General features: G+C 40.7%; 2 protein-coding genes across 3 annotated transcripts in view; one reads left to right on the top strand and one right to left on the bottom strand.

The window, feature by feature from the left end:
• luzp2 (leucine zipper protein 2) overlaps positions 1-18,886 on the bottom strand; it is a 281,322-nt gene that overhangs the window by 227,707 nt on the left and 34,729 nt on the right. The gene's annotated exons all lie outside the window — the stretch shown is intronic.
• On the top strand, positions 338-18,864 carry lingo1b (leucine rich repeat and Ig domain containing 1b). Its single transcript, XM_034680631.1, has 2 exons — positions 338-641; positions 15,359-18,864. The coding sequence occupies exons 1-2, from the start codon at positions 630-632 to the stop codon at positions 17,216-17,218; spliced, it is 1,872 nt and encodes a 623-aa protein (XP_034536522.1). The 5' UTR covers positions 338-629; the 3' UTR covers positions 17,219-18,864.

Genomic DNA, 18,886 nt, shown 5'->3' with positions numbered 1-18,886 from the left:
CACTTTTCCAGCTCATCTTCATCATCCTGCTTTATTTGCACATCTCTCTCTCTAACCTCATTTTTCTCTGTAACCACACACACTCTGCTCACTCTGTACTCCTCTCTCTCTCTCTCCCCCTGCAGCCTGTTTTCCGGCTAACCAGATCACTCCAATCCTTCCATAAATAGGAAAACTACAGTAAACAAAAATGAGCGGAAGACGCTGCCGGTGCAATCACACAGCATTCCTGTCTCTTTCTTTTCAAGTCCCCTCGCTGCCTGCGCTCTGTGCCGCTCATTCCTCCCAGTGCACTGCAGCTCCTCCTTCCACCTCCTCTCATCAGCTGCCCCTCCCTCTTCCTCTCTCTGTCTCTGCTAGGTGCAGCATGTATGTGAGCGTGTGCGAGCCAGCAGAGCCGCCTGTGTGTTTACATGTCAGCCTATCAGTGCTGCCGGATTTAGCGCATCTGGAGAGGACGAAGGCATTTCTCAAATGCCCCTCAGACGAGGGATTCTCATCGCTTCAAACGTCCCTCTTTCCCATCTGAATCAAGCCTAGTCTCGAGTCCTGCATCCCTGTCTCCATGCTTTCGGAGGCATTTTGAATTTCCTTGGCAACATGGAGCTGCCTGAATTAGAATTCTCTGCATGACAGTCCTGGTAAGTACTCTGTCTCTATGGTGGGCTTTGAGCGCTGAGGCATTGGATCTGATTTATTATGGTGCAGTGGTGGGGCCAGGGGATCGCAAGGGAGCAAATAATGACAGGAATAAAATTGTGTATCATAGGGGAAAGGAGGGATGCAAAGAAGGGGGAAAATTCACAGAGTAGGGCTTCAGATCTTATTTGTGCTTTGTCATCCAGATGGGTTTCATTTCTGCTGTGTGCCATGCAATCTGGCTTTGTACTTTGTGTAGAACACACACAAAATAACATGTGCATGTGTTTCCTGATGGTACATTATGTAAATCTGATATTCTATTTGGTTGACATATCAATGTAGATACAAAATGTTACTAATGTACTGAGTGTGTGTGATTCAAAAGCATCCAAACACACCTTTGTCCTGTCTTTTTATATCCCAGCTAAAAGGTGTGAAGCTGAGCAGGAGAGCGTCTGTTTTGTGTTTCTCTCTGAGTGTTTTGCCAGGCTGGTTGTTGCTGCTTCCTAATCTGCTCTCATTAACATTCATGTTCCCTTCAAATGCCAGCAAACTCATCTAGACTCTCACTTATTCATTCAGCAGGCTTTTGCTGTTGGCTTTTTCCAGTGGCAATGGGGGATCCTATGCAGGTGTTTGATTGGCCACAGGTTATAGATGGGTAGGGGTGGGAGTGGTGGTGCTGATGAGGAGGGTGGGAGTGCCTAGGGGGAGATGAGTGTGATTATTTATGCAGGCCCAATAAGCAATCTTTAGTTTAATTGCTATTGCTTGTTATATTTGCATCTTCATAATCATGGCTGCAACGCTCCAGCAGGCAGACAGCGATGAGGGGACTCTTCCTCTCTTGTTTTTAATAGTGCAGTAACAACCTCTGCAAGCCTCAGACCTCCAACGGTCTCAGAGTGAAGGGTCTGCTCTTCACGTCAAGGTTTATGATCTCCACAAAGCTCTTAATTGGGATCCTGTAATCAGGTTATGACAGCTGATTGGAGTACCGCTTTTTTCGTACTTATTTATGCGTGACACTCCTGGTGCACGTCTGCAACTCCAAAGCACTGAACACCTTTTCAAGGCAATGAAATGAGTGCTGCACGTTTATGCCTGGAATTTCTGATGATATCTGGTGAAGAAATGAGTGATTATCTTTAGCACTGTTATCAGGACAACTTATTGTCATCGATTGATGTATTGTTGGTGTCAGTTTGTTCCCTTTACAGGTCTCTAAGTATCCCAATGTGTGTTAATGTTGAGACTTTTGCACGGTTTCTACAGAACTTAGAGATATTCATACAGACTACAGAATAACTGAATATTCATTGGATTCATGTGACACTTTACACTGCCCTGCATCTTAATAAATCAACATTGATTTGATTATATACGATGCAAATTGATGTTAAATCAAAAGATTTTTGTATCACCCACCATACTTAGCATGCATCAATTGATTTCTTTTTGATTTCATCCCCCCAACCGGGCGTAGCACAGCAAGCTTCAGTTACAGTAGCTAATGGGGATCTAAATTTACATATAAACACTACATTGACACATCACCACCATGAGAAATCAAGTGAGCAACCTTTATTACACATTTAGATAACACATAGAAATGTGTTTCTTTAGACATATATTCTCCTGTATAGACTTTTACTCACTATTTTTACCTCTGTTTGGGTTTATACCCTTCAATGAATGGTAGTCTTTTCAATGGCTTAAGCTATGTGGAGCTGAGTATAGGATAGGGAGATTCAGCAGACTATGAAGTTGCAAACTGCAAAACCAAAACATGAAGCTAAAAGATGCTAAAACACAAAGGAACTGCAGAACCATTGAAAGAAAACTAGAAGGATTTATCACTTTGAGTTTTTTTACAACAAAGGGTGGTTCCACATCATTTCAGACACTGAAACATGTTCTGAAGAAATGATCAATTTGATCACTGGGTACTGGGTGTTCACTACAGGTGATGTCTACTTGACTATATTCAAATGATGTTACTCAGCTGCTTCACAAAGTGTGTTAAACAAAAACACACAATCCATCGCTGCCATATTTATCAGACAGATAGAATGTAAATTGATAAATTGCCAAACATAGATGCTTCTAATTTGAAGGCCCCCACCAAAAATCAAGGCCTATCATCAAGACCAATAATGTACCTTTATGTGGCACAGTGGCCAACAGTAACACAACAACATAAAGACGTGTTTGCAATTCAGTCCGTGCTGCCATATCTGAATAATCCATAAACAACTAAACAAAGACATCTTGTGGAAGGAAATTGTCAGATCATGAGAGGCTTTCTTTTCAGTATGCTCCATCGATACACAAACATTAAGTAATTATGAGGAAATGTGAGGAAAAGAACTCAATTCATTTAATAGCAAATAAATGAATGAAAGTAATGTTGTCTTTGTAAGTTGATATAGTATAACAATTCTCTCCAAATATAAACACAGACTCAATTTGTACAATCCTTTTACCAATATTAGTTCACTATTAAAGGATTAGTACAATGCACACCATTGCAATAAACCATGGGGCCTAAACTTTTGTTGATTCCATTCCAAACAAAACATAACAGCTGGACACGCTGAAAGCTGTGCTGCTCCTGTTTTTCACACTGCTTTGTTCCATGCTGTCATGTGCTTCATATTCTGTGATGCAGTCGTCTGCATAAATCTGAATAAAAGTATAATGAATTAAAAGCCCCTATGTTAGTTCCAGAGTTTACTGCATGTGCTCTTTGTGAGTATACAGAATGGATAATTTCCCTCCATGTGAAGCCTCTGTGGGGTGTTTTTGATCTTTTATTTTTCTCATGTTTGATTTTGAAATCTAATTATAGCCCATTTTACTTACAGCTGAAATCAGGGCACTCCTGCACATTACAGTTCATTTGTGATGTCCCAGAAAGGAGCGACGTCTAAACTAGCCAGGCACACAGCTAGGGTGTTACTATTAGAGCCTTTTCTCTGAAACCAGATCCGAGTGGAATCAAGACACTGCCATATAATGGGTAACATCAGCCACCTTGAAGAGGAAATGGTGAAAGTGATTGTGGCGACGAGTGCCAGAGCTCATGTTTATACAGTGTCTGCTGGATGCCGAGGTGACAGACGGAGGCAGATCTGTCACTGGATACTCAAATTTGCGTTCTACAAATGTATTCAGAAGGTCACCGTCCTGCTGCTCGGCTGCAGCCTTACTCATTTAAATTTAATAATAACAGCTTTATGCAAAAATATGAGACAGTCAGGGGCCGGCAGGATGGAGGACTGAGGTTGCCTTGTGCTCATTCTGCTGCCTGAATTCAAGCTCTTACATAGCAGAGACTGCAATAAAGTACAGTATAAGTAATCAAGTGCAAATCCTGCAAAGACTGCCCATGTTCCAGTGCATCCATCCATCTTTAAGCCCCATTCTCTACCTTAACTTTTCTTTAAATCTATTTAACCTTTATTTACAGAGGCTAACTCATTGATACACAGTGTGGTACTCAAGACTGAGCTGGTCAAGAAAACAGCAGCAAAACAACAACAATTTAAAGAATATTAACAGATGTGACACCAGTGGTCTGGTTTTGGGAACACATATGGTGAATTATTACTCTGTGAGTCTGTATTTTCAAAACTGCAAGGACTGCTTTAGTAAGCGGTTAAGCTCCTGGAACCTCTGCGCAATATTTCTGTATCAACACAAAAAAGCTTGAGCATTCCCTCAAAGAAAGAGATGTAAGGAAAGCAATTTAAATACACCTCTCAAATGAATCGTCTAAGATTCCTGGTATCTGAAAAAAAGCACTTCACATTTGTATTGTAGCCTGTGATTATTGCTTTAGTGATTTGGTGTGAAAATCTCTTACGATCTCCCATTGTGCTTTTGATGAAGCACTCAAAAGAGGCTTGTCTGAGGTAAAATTGCCTTTAGCATGGCATTTAGCCCTTTTCTTTTCAATTCCAGACCCCCAAAAAAACATCTTATATTCCCTGATGGTGAGCAGGGGATAAAGGTTTGTGTAATTTCCAGCTTATCCTACTTGACTTTCAAGAGAAATGGGTGTTAATGAAGAAAAGAGGCTCTTTTGTGGTATTAGACGATGTTGTCGAAACAAGAATCAGATCTGCAGGGTAATACTGTAGAAAAGGTTGAATTGAGGACATGGCTTAGTCCAGGCTCTCGCTTTAAAGTATATATATTTTAAGACGATGAGATAAATCATATGCTGTTCTCAAAGGAGGAAATATTCCATATATACAGAGATATAAATTGAAGAAGCATGTCACCTCTTTTGAAGAATATAACAGAAAAAAATGTGTTTTGGCTGCATATTGAATTCCAATTTGGTTACATTGGTATCAATACTAAATCCAATGACTCATCTGAAAAATGTTGTAGTGAGTATTTCTGGTCTGAAAGGATGAATTGCACAGTCGGCAGTTTCCAGCCTCATCCAGTTAATTGTTTTGGTTCACCAGTGAGTCTGGTTTAGTCCCACTGGCTCTCACTGCCCCCCCACCCATGTAAAAACCGTGGGCAGCTGCTCCCGGCTCAAAAGCTTCCAGCTCAAAAAGCTCCCACACAATGATTGTACGCTACCTGCCTGGTGTGAAAAAGCAGAGACGGGGCCACTATCTTTCTCAGAGTCGAGTGCCTGGTAAAGACGCTCAAACAAGAAGGAACCCAAGAGGCAGAGGTATATTTTTGCAGGAGTTTAATAACCAAACAAGGACTAACACTCAAGTGATAACTGGACCATTTCTCACATGGCCGGGCAAGGAGTCCAGAAGAATATAAATGTAGAATGAGTAATAACCATGGGCCATCCTTAGGCCATGTTCTGCTGGATCACATTAGTCTCTTAAAATAGTACGCAAGGCTCTTGGGCTAAGGCTTTGTTTTGGGATTTCTCTCTGTGATCTATCAGTCAAACTCAAAGCTTTAATTTTTAAAACAAAAGAACAATTGTACAAAACCACTTTGATTTTTCTAACACAGGAGCACTTAGACCTGGAATGAAACAGCTCTTTTAGGTTTGATTGATGCTCAGTTTCATCATGTTAACTGTCCTGATCAGACTATTTTTAGGTACATTTATGATAGATCATGACTACTTCTATCACATTATCCAAACTAAAAGATGTCAATCCTCTTGACTTAAAAATAAAAACTATAACAACTTGTATTTCTCCTGTAATATCATCTAGTTACAGAGATTCCTTAATGATAGTCACATTTTAACTAAACATTTATGAAGGCAGACTCTAAATTTTGGCTTCTCTAAAAATAGCCATGAAATCACAAAAACAATGACGATGGAAGCCAGTGAAGGTGAGAAATGAGGAGGAGCGTAACTTTAGTGTGAGACAGGACAACAAGACTACAGTCTGTTGGCTGCCTGATGCCAAAATGTGAGTCATATGTAAAACATGAGACATTAGTAGGCTTTCATTGGAGCTTACTGGTAACATAAAACAAAAAGAAACTACAATGTTTCAACGGTAGAGGCCACAGGGGTCGTTGACTTTGGCTACGGAAAATGATTTCACCAATGAGCCCAACCTTTTTTTCGGGTAATCCTGTCATACAAATGTTGTTTAAAAAGTGCAGTGTGCAATAACATCGTTTCAGGATGTAAGGTGTGATATCAAATAGCTTTGCAGACCCTGCATTGCTGTGATGTGGGGAGCTGCTGCTGAACAGTACCTCCTGGATCAAAATTGATTCCAAGTAGCAGAAGTGCTGTTGTCTTTGCCAACAACCGTCTTCCTCACTGTTTTACTCTCCTTCAGACACTGTGTTAGCTTAACTAACAGTCAGCAGCAGTGTGACATAATAATCTGAGGGCTGATGGCTAGCTGGGGCTTCATTTGACTGGCTAAATCGTGAAAATACACTGCACACATAACAAGAGCCCTATTTGTTACATGACATATTTCTTCTTTTTCACTGAATTTCAGGCAGTCTTTGTCATGTGTCCAGTCCAGATGTTCATATCCCGCTGAAGACAGAAATGCATTTCATTAGGCAGTCCTAATTCACATACACACAACATATGATAAAGAAACCCCACGCAGAGTTCTGAGTGTAGTAAAAAAGCTTTTATTCAAGCATGTCTGACTCCCACACGTTTGAGCTGGAGTCTTCTTCAGGGCATGACACGTAGGTGTCAGATCAGAACTCTCAGCGCTGAGGATATCCCGTTTGTTTTTGCACACTCCTCTAACCCTCCTCTCCAAAGATCAGCTTTGTTTGCTGAATGTGAGTCAATATTTTTTACATTTTTTTCTTTTGAACAAACAGTTTTGTTAGCACTCTGGTTGTCCATTTCTGGGATGCTCAGGATTAGACACTTTTGAATGTATGAGTCTTTGTCTGCATGCAGAGCAGATGGTCTGAGCATATGTGCTCTGTCTAGGCCTGCATCTGTGTTAGTTTGTGGTCAAACTACGAGGTGTAGTGGCATATTGACAATTTCTATCCTGGTAGAGTTGATGAACAGCAGGATGTAGACCAACCACAGCTTTTAAACAACACCCCAAACATTAAAACACATCAGAACTGCATGATGGAGACTAGATATTCAGAATCATTAAGTGAGAAATTAAAAAAGCATTTGGTACCTGAGAAGAGCTGCATGGTACATTTTAACGTTGTTGTAGCACATGCACACGAAAGCTGGACCTATAAAATAAATTGTCTTAGAAAAAGTCTTGTGATCTTGTTTCCCTGCAGAAATCAAACTTTGCAAAATATCAAACAAATTAGAACCAAATGACAGACACTCGCACTGTGCCTGTTTTATCCACATCAATGCTTTTGTCCACTGTAATAAATCTAGAGAACCATTAGAGGCCCTTTTCACATCTGTTCCACAAGTTTGACTCGTCAAAGTGGGGGAAAAAATGTTGTTATTAATAACATGAACAAAGGGAGCAAAACAGAACGTGCCTGAAACTGAGGCAGCTCAATAAAATTCAATCATCACTTTTATCCACACCTGTGCCTCTCGCACCGTGACATGCTGAAATGATTTTTGTGAAAAATGCCTCTCGTACACAAGTGTTGTGATGAACTGATGCTCATCAGGCCATGATAAGTCAGGTATCTCACACAAAGAGTTTCCATTGAATGGTTTAAGGTGCACTTCAGAAGACGGAGGATCAAAGATGATTAGGTTAGCCTGAGCCACTGACCACACAGGAGATGAGAGAGGGATTTGATCTTGAAGCTTGTTATTTCCAGATCGCTGGTACAGAGAAGGACAATGTGAGAGTGATGCAACCCTTACTGACTTGCTATTGGTCCACAGAGTTAGTGTGCCCTCGAAAATAGAGCAAGTCCTGTGGAGGGACATAGAGCGTCTTCTCTCTTAACATGACACGACATGCCCGGCGGTATTAAGGCATGAACAATTAATTTTCACAAGCCCATATGCTGCAGGTGAACAGAGAATAAGTGGCAGCCCTTCTTGTTCTAAGTTCACATTAATTATTTCTTCATCGTGCAAGGAAATATCACACAGAGAAATATAATTCTCTCCATTCAGATGTAATTATTCAACTCAGAAGGACAGCCTTCCATGTGATAGCCCTAACAGTTTTGGTTTTTGGAGGGTTTGTACTCCATTACAATAAAAGCTTCCAACCTGCTTGGCCAGTATCCACCACTTCCAGCAGTGATTCCTGTCAGCTGAATGAATGCAGTGTTGGTCAGAGTGCAGTGAAGGTACTCTGAAACAGACACAGTCAAATGGAAAGCCTAATGGAGATTGTTACTTTCAGTTCCATTAACCACAGTTGTTGGTGATGTTATATAGAGAACAGACATCATCCAGACCATTCATCTACAGAGTCACCTGTCAAACTGAAACCATGCGGCCTACAGGGCTAAGCTTCAGAATCTGCCAGCAATCATTGGGCTAGATTTCTTTGTTCAAACTGTGTTCCTATTCTTTCAGTACATTTGTTGACCTGTACTTCAGAGTGGATTCAAACTCTCCAAAAGCAAATATTAAATCTGAACAATTTCTCTATTCTTTTTTGTCCAAGGGGCTGTTTCCATATCGGAAAAGATTTCCAGTTAAATCAGCCTAAATCCTCCGCTCCTCTCGTCTTTTTCTTTGTTGCAAATAATGTTATGGACATATTATGATTCTGTGGTCATAATTGGAACAGAGCTTTGTCAGTGCACACCTCTCTGTCTCTCAGGCTTTCGTGAACTGCTTCTTAATAAGCTTGGGAAAAATCTCTTTGCAGAACACTGCAGAAAACTAATTTTAGTGAAAAATGCTCTAAATGCTTGTGTAAATCTTTTGGACTCAGTGCAACAGTTTGGATTCTGAAAACCCATTATGCCAGATTATGGGGCATGAGGTGTTTAGGTGTGTTGTGTTCAGGAATTGTGAGGTTATTTAGCTCCCTTTGGAAGTTAAACCAATCAAAACTGAGCCCTCTTGTTTTGGAGCGAGACTGTCAGAAAGGCTACATTATCAAAAGTACTGTGCCTTATGGAGATATACGATCTGACACAGGTAATTAAATGTAGTGAAACATTTTCATTTCTGCATGATCCTTCCCTTTGAGAAGAGACTTCTGTGTATGTGCTTGTCCTTGTACCGATCACTGCAATTAACCGCACTCCCTTAATCTCTCTTGACACCATCTACTCCAGAAAAAAAAGTGTATTAGCGTGGGTATCTTGTGAGCAGAAACTTCTGAGGCACAAGTGCATGACTTCTTTTGGCTGCGAGCCCTGTTAGCTAGAGGATAAAAAGATAGATTGATGGTTCACTGACCACATGCAGGTGTGTTTCTGCATCCCAACAGGGGTAGTTCCCATGCACTGAACCATTTTGTTCCTCTCATGCCACCCTGGCATAGTGGATCGACAGGGCATGCAGTGTCTTTTTTAGGTTTGCAGGGGGGGTTACACTTATCTGAGGTTTCCATGGAGGATTTGTTTTTATGGGATTTCTCATATCTGACTGCTCATTCTTCTGCAGGATGTAGATTAGCTGGCATCCTTCTCTGCAGGACAGTTCTGATGTGTCTCTGTTTACCCAGCAAATATTTGTTAAAACTTCATTATTGTTGCAGGTCATCATAGCTACATTCAGTATATAAATATTGCTGGTATCAAGAGCTGTGTCTGGATGTACATGCTTGAGACTTTGCTTACCTTTGACTATTTCCAAGGCAATCAAAATGTGATGAATTTGAAGCTAATTTTGATTCACTAAGAAGATGAACTTACATAACATGGAACCTTTCATTTTGATGATTAAATGACGCACTTAAAAAGAGCACAGGAAATGTTTGCTCTTTAGATATCACATACTGCAGGTGTAGTTCAGTCCCCCACAGTAGTCTGTTGATGTTCTAAGAGACACGTCCACTGTAATCTCCTGCAAACATTGTTTCTCTGATGCAGCCCACAATGATTCCTTGTTTGTTTGATTAGTGCCTTTTTAATGTTTGCTTCAAATTTGTCAGTTGAACGCAAACATGCCAGGGGAAGCAGTTTTAAATCTCTTCAATACTGTACATATTTACCCTGGTACTTTGCAGCTGTTGCCTCTTTTTTTGTTTCACCTGCACTATTCCCTAAACAGTTGCAAAAAAAAAAACTGTTTGGGAGGTGTGCTTGCTACTTAACTAAACGCCATGAAAAAGAGAGGTGCAAGTGAGAACATGATTCACATCAATAATAAAGGCTAAAGCAGTGAAAACAATTCATTTATGAGCTGTCAAACAGAAATGGAAGCACTAGACACAAACATGGGTAAAGTACAAGAGAAACTGTGGATTGTGTGTTTCACTCTCATGAGGAGATTGAGTCTTGTAATACTTCATCTAAAAGCAGTGTCGGCTGGTGCAGTTTCTCCTGGGGAGCTATTACAAAATACAAAATATACATATCCCATGTAAGGTGTAACAACAGATATAAATGCAATAAAAGGCATTCACCTGTATTTCCCATGCTGATTGAACAGAGCATTTTCCATGCAGACCCTTGTTTGTTCATGTTTTTTAAGCTTCTTCTGAGAAGTGCTTTAAGGTGGTTATACCTGCCTGAATCCATGCTGGGACTGATCCTGATGTTTCAAAAGGGAGGCAGGGGAAGCCAAATAAAACATTAATATCCCTGCATGCCATTAGCCAAACAGCTCCTTCCCTTACTTTCAGTGACCTGAGTTTCTTTCTGCATTTTGTCAATAGCCCCCGCCATGATTTTAGTCTCAGTTTTAACAACTCCCTGCTCAGTGGAACTGGATTCACTGCAACGCTGCAGGCCTCGCTCTTCATGTCTCAATCAAAGGGATGTAGCACTTTTGTCGCCAACGGTTGGCTGGTGGTGTTTAATGCAGTAATGTGTAATAATTAATTGTGCCTAGAGTTGCTCCTATCTCTTGTATTGAAGAGGAGCAAACATGCATGTGCAACTCCTATAATGAGAGTCAATGATGGCCTGAGGGCTCAAATGATTCCCCTCTAGAGCTCAATATATGACCGGTCAGTAGCTTTAGACACGTACTACATATTTAATCTACTCTGCAGCTTTTTTATTTCGCTTACTAGCTATAAAATATCCATGCTGATTACGAATAAAGTTACTATATAATTCAAACAGATTTTAAAAATGTTTTTTAGTTGTGGTCTACCACCCTCCATGTGGAGAGTGGTGGGGCAGCACCATTGACTGTATAAATAATGGACATGTTATCTGTGACGTCACCCATCTTTTCTGAAACGCTGTTTTTCTGAAGGCCAATCATTGGCAGGAGCAGTATGCTGTCGAGCGATTGTGACGTAAAGAGGCGGGCTTTGAGCCGTCTAGCCAACAGCTACAGTGTTCCCACCTGTCAATCAAGTTAGCTGTGCCTCTCATTGGAAGACTCATAATCTCAATATCTTTGAAATTGTAGCGTTAGAGAAATAATCAACCCCCTTACAGTGTGTGCCAATCGAGAAATGAGCTATCCAGACTACACTCGTCTTTTGTACCAGGCTGTAAACGTGTTTATTTCTGCTGTAAAGATCAGCTTTTTTAAATTGGTGTGTATGTGGTTTCCGGTACTTCGGGAGCAAGACTCAAGAGGATCCTCGATGAACTGCAGTTTTTAGCACTTGGACTCATATTTTTAGGCCGGAGGTTGCCGCTTGGGCAGCACCCTAGCACCCTCTTTTGACCACTTGCCACTGTCTAAAAGCAACAAACATTGTCAAAGTTCTCAAAGTTTCTCATTTCCATTTCACAAAAACTTACACCTTCATTGAATAGAGCTCACATCTCATTACAAACTAGAATATTATTCAATCCAAAAAATCATTACTTATCATTCATGCCCAAGAGGAAAATGGACAAATCTTTTGCGTCACAAGTGCACGCACGTCAATCAAAGCAAGAAGCTAAATTATTTACTACATCAGGGGAAATACTCTCAGAACTGAGGCTGCTTTGATGATTCATGACAGCGGTCACAAGTTCAAACTACCCTGCAGGGACATGAAAGACGAGTGGAGTAGCAGTGTATCAGTTTGCAAATGATGCCAAAACTTTCTAGTTGCATGCAAGATTTGGTGTCTGTAAAGTCAAATACATTTTTCATGAACTATCTACATTATTATTTTCTGCCTCCTGTATATAGAAAAGACTGTAATATTTAACAAGGGCCCCAATTCCCCTAGCACTGTCAATACCCCTTAGTCCTTCCAACATTATGCCACACACTAAAGGTACTTAACAATAACTGGAAAACACCGGCAGGCATGTATGCACTCAAGCATATAGCTCATTTGGTGGCGTGCTGCTTGCAGACATTCTGTGACCCATTAACAGCACACACCTCTCGTCTTTGGTCAGCCTGGTATCAAACCACACGGCACCAAAGGAGAGAGAACGTGGAGATCCAAGGGAACAACAAACTAATGGGGAGCCGAGACATGCTTTTGAGAGGAGACTGTGACAGGGTGAGAGGTCCATGGAGAAAATGCAAACAGTTGCAGACAGGCAGGAAAGAAAAGGCTGGTCCACTCATATTCTTTCTCTGTGCAGAACAATCAAAAGGAGGGATGGAGAGAATCGATGTGAGGGAGAATTTGTGAGTGATAGAGTTGGAGTTACATATTGTTCTCTGAAAAGACAAACATACTTGAAACTCCAATCTAAAGAGTAGAAATGGTGTATGTAAGCGATTGTGCTGCTGTTATTGAGAGGTTATTTCCCAACTCCTGTTTTATTTTTTTCAAGAATTACAGCTCAAGGTCAAAACAAAGTGGTGATACAGTTAGTGGATCTGGGCTGTGAGGCCAGATTACAAAGATAGTACCCCTGCTCTTACTACACCATGAATCATAAATCATGCATGGTACTCCAGTGAGAAAATCACCCCTGCGTTTGCTTTTGCTTGTTTTCGATTAGCAATGACACCAGTGACCCACATCCTCATTCACATTCCTGACTTGACAAGATAGCATCACATTCTGCGTCAAACAGATAAACTTGTCACCAGCTTTGTGCTCCCAGTATCTTAGTAATATTTCATTTCACGGTAAGGTTTTTGCATCTGTCACAGTGGATCACGTTTAAACGTGTGCTCGCACTATGTATGAGATTTAAGTCTGCAAATTCACTGAACGGTTTGTTTTAAATATTTCACCACCCCATTGGAAAAGCCTTCTGTACATGTTTTCCATAAATTGGTGAAAGATAAAACAGAGGAGTATCACAAGGGAGTAACCAATAGAGACAAGCTTTCGTTCTTACAGTCTGCTTTTTCACAATGCCCCATTCGCACTGGACTGATGCCCAACGTGTCTGACATATGCAGCCAACACAAATCAACAGTTCTGGAGGAAGTGAAAATGAAAGCTGTAATTAGTGTTCCATTGGAACTGCTCAGTCCACAATCCAAGCTGCCTCGGTCCCATGACTTTAATTCACTCAGAGTGGTGTGTCATTTGTGTCGGTGGAATAACAGATAATTCTAATACTCACTATCAGGTTGACTATTTTTTTAGTGCTGCAGCATTATGGTAGACAGCCAAAGTGGTTCTAACAAGCAATAAGCCGATCATATAAAGTACTCTTACAAAAACCACTCCTGTGGTGAATGAGTTACAGAAAGAATATGCAGCACCTATTCAGCTCCCATGTGTTATGACAGTGTTCATTATGATGAAAATTTGGACAAGGACTGTATCAAGTTCTCATAATAGAATTCCCACTTTGAGATTTAAAAGATATTTGTCTTTACATTGCTGTTTATCTTTTAATAATATCATGATAATGTGGAGATTAATTTCCCAGTTGTAGAGCTGCAGAGATATACTACTTTCGTATTGCAAACACTAATGTTGTGCATTATTATTTAAAACCTCAGGGCTTAACAATCTCGTATGTGCTGATAAAAGGGGGAAAAAACAATTAAGTCTAAGTCTTCATTTCATTAACAAAGCCAGTCTCAGACATATCACACATACAGTGTTGTGCTTGGTGTTTCATATCTTCTGGCCTCAGATGCTCTCTTGCACAGATTAAAAGAGTAATAAGCTTCAATGTCATTAGGTAAACAAGGCTGGACATAAAGGGACAAAAAACAGAGAAATAATTCATAACAAAACACAGTCCACTTTGAAATACTTTGCATGTTGCTTCTCTGAGAGTATCTCACAGATGTAGCCGTGACTGAACTCGCATGATTGATGTGAGAAGTAGAGCTTGAAGGTTTTAGCAAGTTAAAGTTCCCCCGAGTCGAAATCAAATGGGGGTTTAAAGTCCGCTGACAACCTCCCTCTCTCCATTTATCACCGCTTGGCAGCAATCTCTGTTTTATATCACTGCAAGGTCAACAGCTCAGCAATGGCTTGGGATGTGTTAACTTTTTGAATACTGTGAGTAACCGTTTCAGTACGTACCATGGCAGTGTTTGGCTTCTAATTAAAAATAGTTTGTATGAGCTGAGACAACGTGTCAGTGATAGTGGGAGTAATTGTTTCCAGCACACTGCGAAGTCAGAATCACAGCAGGGTGGTTACATTGTGTGACCAAGCCCTTCTATTGATTGGCTGATTTCATTACTTTGTGTGGAAAGCCAACGAAATGAGATTTCGGAAGGATATGTGAAAGGCGGCTTGCATCTTTGTTAAGGTGTGCAGATAGAAGAAAAGTTGTGGTTTCCGCAACTTCTCTGAACATTATGAAGATTGATTTATCACAGGTTGTGCGGGTAACAAATATGTTTGGGTGGAGTGAAACTTGGTTTGTCAAGCTGTTGTTGTATGATATTTTGAGACACTTTTTTCATACTTTTGAATATTACGTAACATATACAAATCATGGTTAGAACATTTATTATGTATTTCCATTAACAGGAAAACAATTCATGAACACAGGTAATGCAGTAAATTTGAGTTACTTTCATATTCTCACTGCACATACAGCCATATGTCTGCCAATGGAAACTAGACATAATTCTCCCTCACTGAAATATCTATTTAGGTGAAAAAAATGACATGTATAATCATTTAAATCAAAATACAATCAGAGGCTGAATAGAATCCTGATTTGGTCTTATAGAAATGTGACATATCATTTCCGTGCTGCTACACCTTGACACATCTGTCATGAGTGTCATACTGCATTATGTGTTGTTGCCATGTCTGTACAACCATTCTAATCTGCCAACCTTTGTTTTCCTGTTTCTTTGCAGGTAAGCAGTAGGATGGTGTTTGGGGACACTGGAGGGCACTGCTACTTGGTGGCATGCTGGCAGCCCATCCTGATCCTGATGCTGGGCACCGTCCTCTCTGGCTCCACCACCGGTTGCCCCTCCCGATGTGACTGCAACGCTCAGGAGCGTTCAGTCGTGTGCCATCGAAGGAGACTTGCAGCTCTTCCTGAGGGTATACCCACTGAGACCAAGCTGCTAGACCTCAGCAAGAACAGACTAAAAACTCTGGGTCCTGAGGAGTTCATTAATTACCCTCAGCTGGAGGATCTGCAACTTAACGAAAACACTATTTCGTCCATTGAGCCCGGGGCTTTCAGCAACCTAATGAACCTTCGGATCCTCGGTTTGCGCAGCAACCAGCTGAAGCTGATTCAGCTTGGGGTGTTCACAGGTCTGACCAACCTCACGCAGCTGGATATAAGTGAGAACAAAATTGTCATTCTGCTTGACTATATGTTCCAGGAGCTGTATAACCTGAGGGCTCTGGAGGTTGGAGACAATGACCTTGTATTTATCTCACCCCGATCATTTCATGGCCTCAGCAACCTTGAAAGCCTCAACATTGAGGGATGCAATCTGGCCTCAGTGCCCACTGATGCCCTTAGCCATCTGCATAACCTGTTGTCACTTCGATTACGCTATCTCAATGTTACTGTCATAAGGGATTACTCCTTTAAGAGGCTGTATAGGCTCCGAGTGCTGGAGATTTCTCATATGCCTGCCCTGGATACCATGACCTCAAAATGCTTGTTCGGACTTAACCTTACATCATTGTCAATCACAAACTGTAATCTCACCGTCATTCCCTACCAAGCCATAAGTCACCTGAGATACCTTCGGTTTCTGAATCTGTCTTTCAATCCAATTCATACCGTCGAAGGTAACCAACTGTACAATCTTCAGAAGCTTCAGGCTTTTCATCTGGCTGGAGGGAGATTAGCTGCCATTGAACCCTACTCGTTCCGAGGACTCAACCACCTCCGTGTTCTCAATGTTTCCAGCAATAGCTTGAGCACACTGGAGGAGTCTGTGTTCCACTCAGTGGGTAACCTGGAGACCCTGTCTTTGTATGACAACCCACTGGCCTGTGATTGTCGCTTGCTCTGGGTCTTCCGTCGGCGGTGGAGGCTAAACTTTAACAGACAACAGCCCATGTGCGCTTCACCTGAGATTGTGCAAGAAAAAGAGTTCAAGGACTTCCCAGATGTCCTCCCCTCTGACCACTTCACCTGCCAGAAGTCAAAGATTGTGGATTATAAGGTTCAGGAGAGCCATGTAGATGAGGGAACTACAGTTCACTTTGCTTGCCAAGCTGAGGGTAATCCAGTCCCTGTGATAATGTGGCTTTCTCCTAAAAAGGAATACATTACTGCAAAAACTGTTGGGTCAAGACTTTCTGTATCTAACGAGGGCACACTGGAGGTGCGTTACTCCCAAATCCAGGACAATGGCACCTACTTGTGTATTGCAAGCAATGCAGCCGGCAATGACACCAAAGCTGCTCACCTTTTTGTGCATAGTTACTCCCCCAATTGGCCCCACCAGCCAAACAAGACATTTGCCTTCATTTCCAACCAGCCCAGTGATGAAGGCACTAATGTAACCCGGGCCTCAGTTCCATTCCCGTTTGATGTAAAGACACTTATCATTGCAACCACCATGGGATTTATCTCTTTCCTCGGAGTTGTCCTTTTCTGTCTTGTAATATTGTTCCTCTGGAGTAGAGGGAAAGACAATACAAAGTCAAGTATAGAGGTTGAATACGTACCACGTAAAGAGGAAACTGAGGAAGCCAGTCCAACTGAGCCACCCATACAATTCAACATGAAGATCATGTGAACCTCTGAAGAAGGCTGTGTAAGCTTACAAACTGCAATCAGGATGCATACTATCCTCGCTTCAAATATGTACTCAGTCAGTGAGTAATAGAAATTGCACAGCAGCAAACCACATCTCGACAGTATTACCCAACACATTTTTTTTTACTTCAGGGACTGAGTCTTTAAAAACAAGTGTTGAATTTCAAATAATCAAATTTAAATTGATTATGTAATGTAAATTTGTATTGGCATTTCTCAATCAGTATGTTGACATGCACTTAACAATCCAACTGCTGCGTGTAACCAAACTAAGGTAATAGGTTAATGCTTGTATTTTGGAACATTTTGTCTTAATTTGACAGTGAAAGCAGACGGGGAATGAAAAGGACGGAGAAGCACATGGAACTTAGGGCCAGGGTTGGAATCAAATCCTTGCTGATTTGATAAATACACAGCGAAAATGGTATGCACTCTGTGCAACTAAGGGGCCAAAATTAAGATCATACTCGAAAAAAGCACATTGATCACTTTTTCAAATTATCCAAATAAACTATGTTTACATGTAAGGTGGGTTATTTCTGGAACGATGTAGAGATTGGTTCCAAGGTGTAATCCTTCCATCAGCACAAATAATAGAAAGCTACTGTTGTCAGGGTTTTTATGTTGTTTTCTTTTGCTTTAATGGATGTACAAAGCACAATAACCCATTATTAGTGCCCCATGTCTGTTACATGAGAGGCTAAATTGAAAAAAAAAGTGACTCTGTTATCTTTTATTCCATCAAACTATGACAAGTATGACATGGTTGAAGTGAACATTTCAGATTGACAAAAAATAAGAGAAGAAAGGTAATATTATTTGAAGGCAGGAAATATGTAGTTTCAGAACACAAGTCATTCAATGACAAAGCTGCTGCTACAAAAAATAATTCGAAAAATCCCAGCATTACAAGTAAAAACTTTGGAAGGTCATGGTATTAAGGAGGGGCAGTTGTAATCTTTGAAGGGATTTTTGTCGACACATTTTTGCCTTTCTTCGCCAAAATCAAAATTGTATCAAGAATCAGTTTGAGGATTAGAGAACGAGGGATGTACTTCACCATTGGACGTGTGTTGGAGAGCGGTGGCCTTTCTTTTCCAACATCATTAAATTGAGTGTTGAAGTTCCCTCTGCACAGCTTGGCAATGCTGTCAAGAAAGAACCTTGTCTGAAAAATTCAAACAGAAGCACTTATCTCCATGACTTTTTACAGAATAGTGATTATGCGTAAATATAACTGTGTCTATCAGTTACAATACCTGGAGTGTACTCTTAATGTGGTGAAAGTCAAATGAGCGTGCAAGTGTGCATGTTAACACACTGAATAAGGAAAATAAGCCAGTCCAACAGTATTGTGCTCCTTTCTGCCAACAAAAGAAGTGTGTCATTAAATGTATTGACATGTCCAGCTATACATATTTTTCTGTATTTTATTCTTTCCTTGTACATTATGCTATGACACAATAGTATTGCTTTTAAAGGCTGTGGTTAATGAACATATTACAATCTTGAGAGCAGATTTTATAATGATTCACCACGTTCTTTCGGTGAACTAAACCAAAAGGGAGTTATTGCATTACTCAGTGTATGAAAGAACCCTTGGAAATAAATCTGACTAACAATTTATCATCAAGTGTAACTAAATTGA

The sequence above is a fragment of the Notolabrus celidotus genome, chromosome 3 (genome assembly GCF_009762535.1).
Source record: "Notolabrus celidotus isolate fNotCel1 chromosome 3, fNotCel1.pri, whole genome shotgun sequence".
Lineage (NCBI taxonomy): Eukaryota > Metazoa > Chordata > Actinopteri > Labriformes > Labridae > Notolabrus > Notolabrus celidotus.
This window is presented reverse-complemented; position numbering and strand designations above follow the sequence as displayed.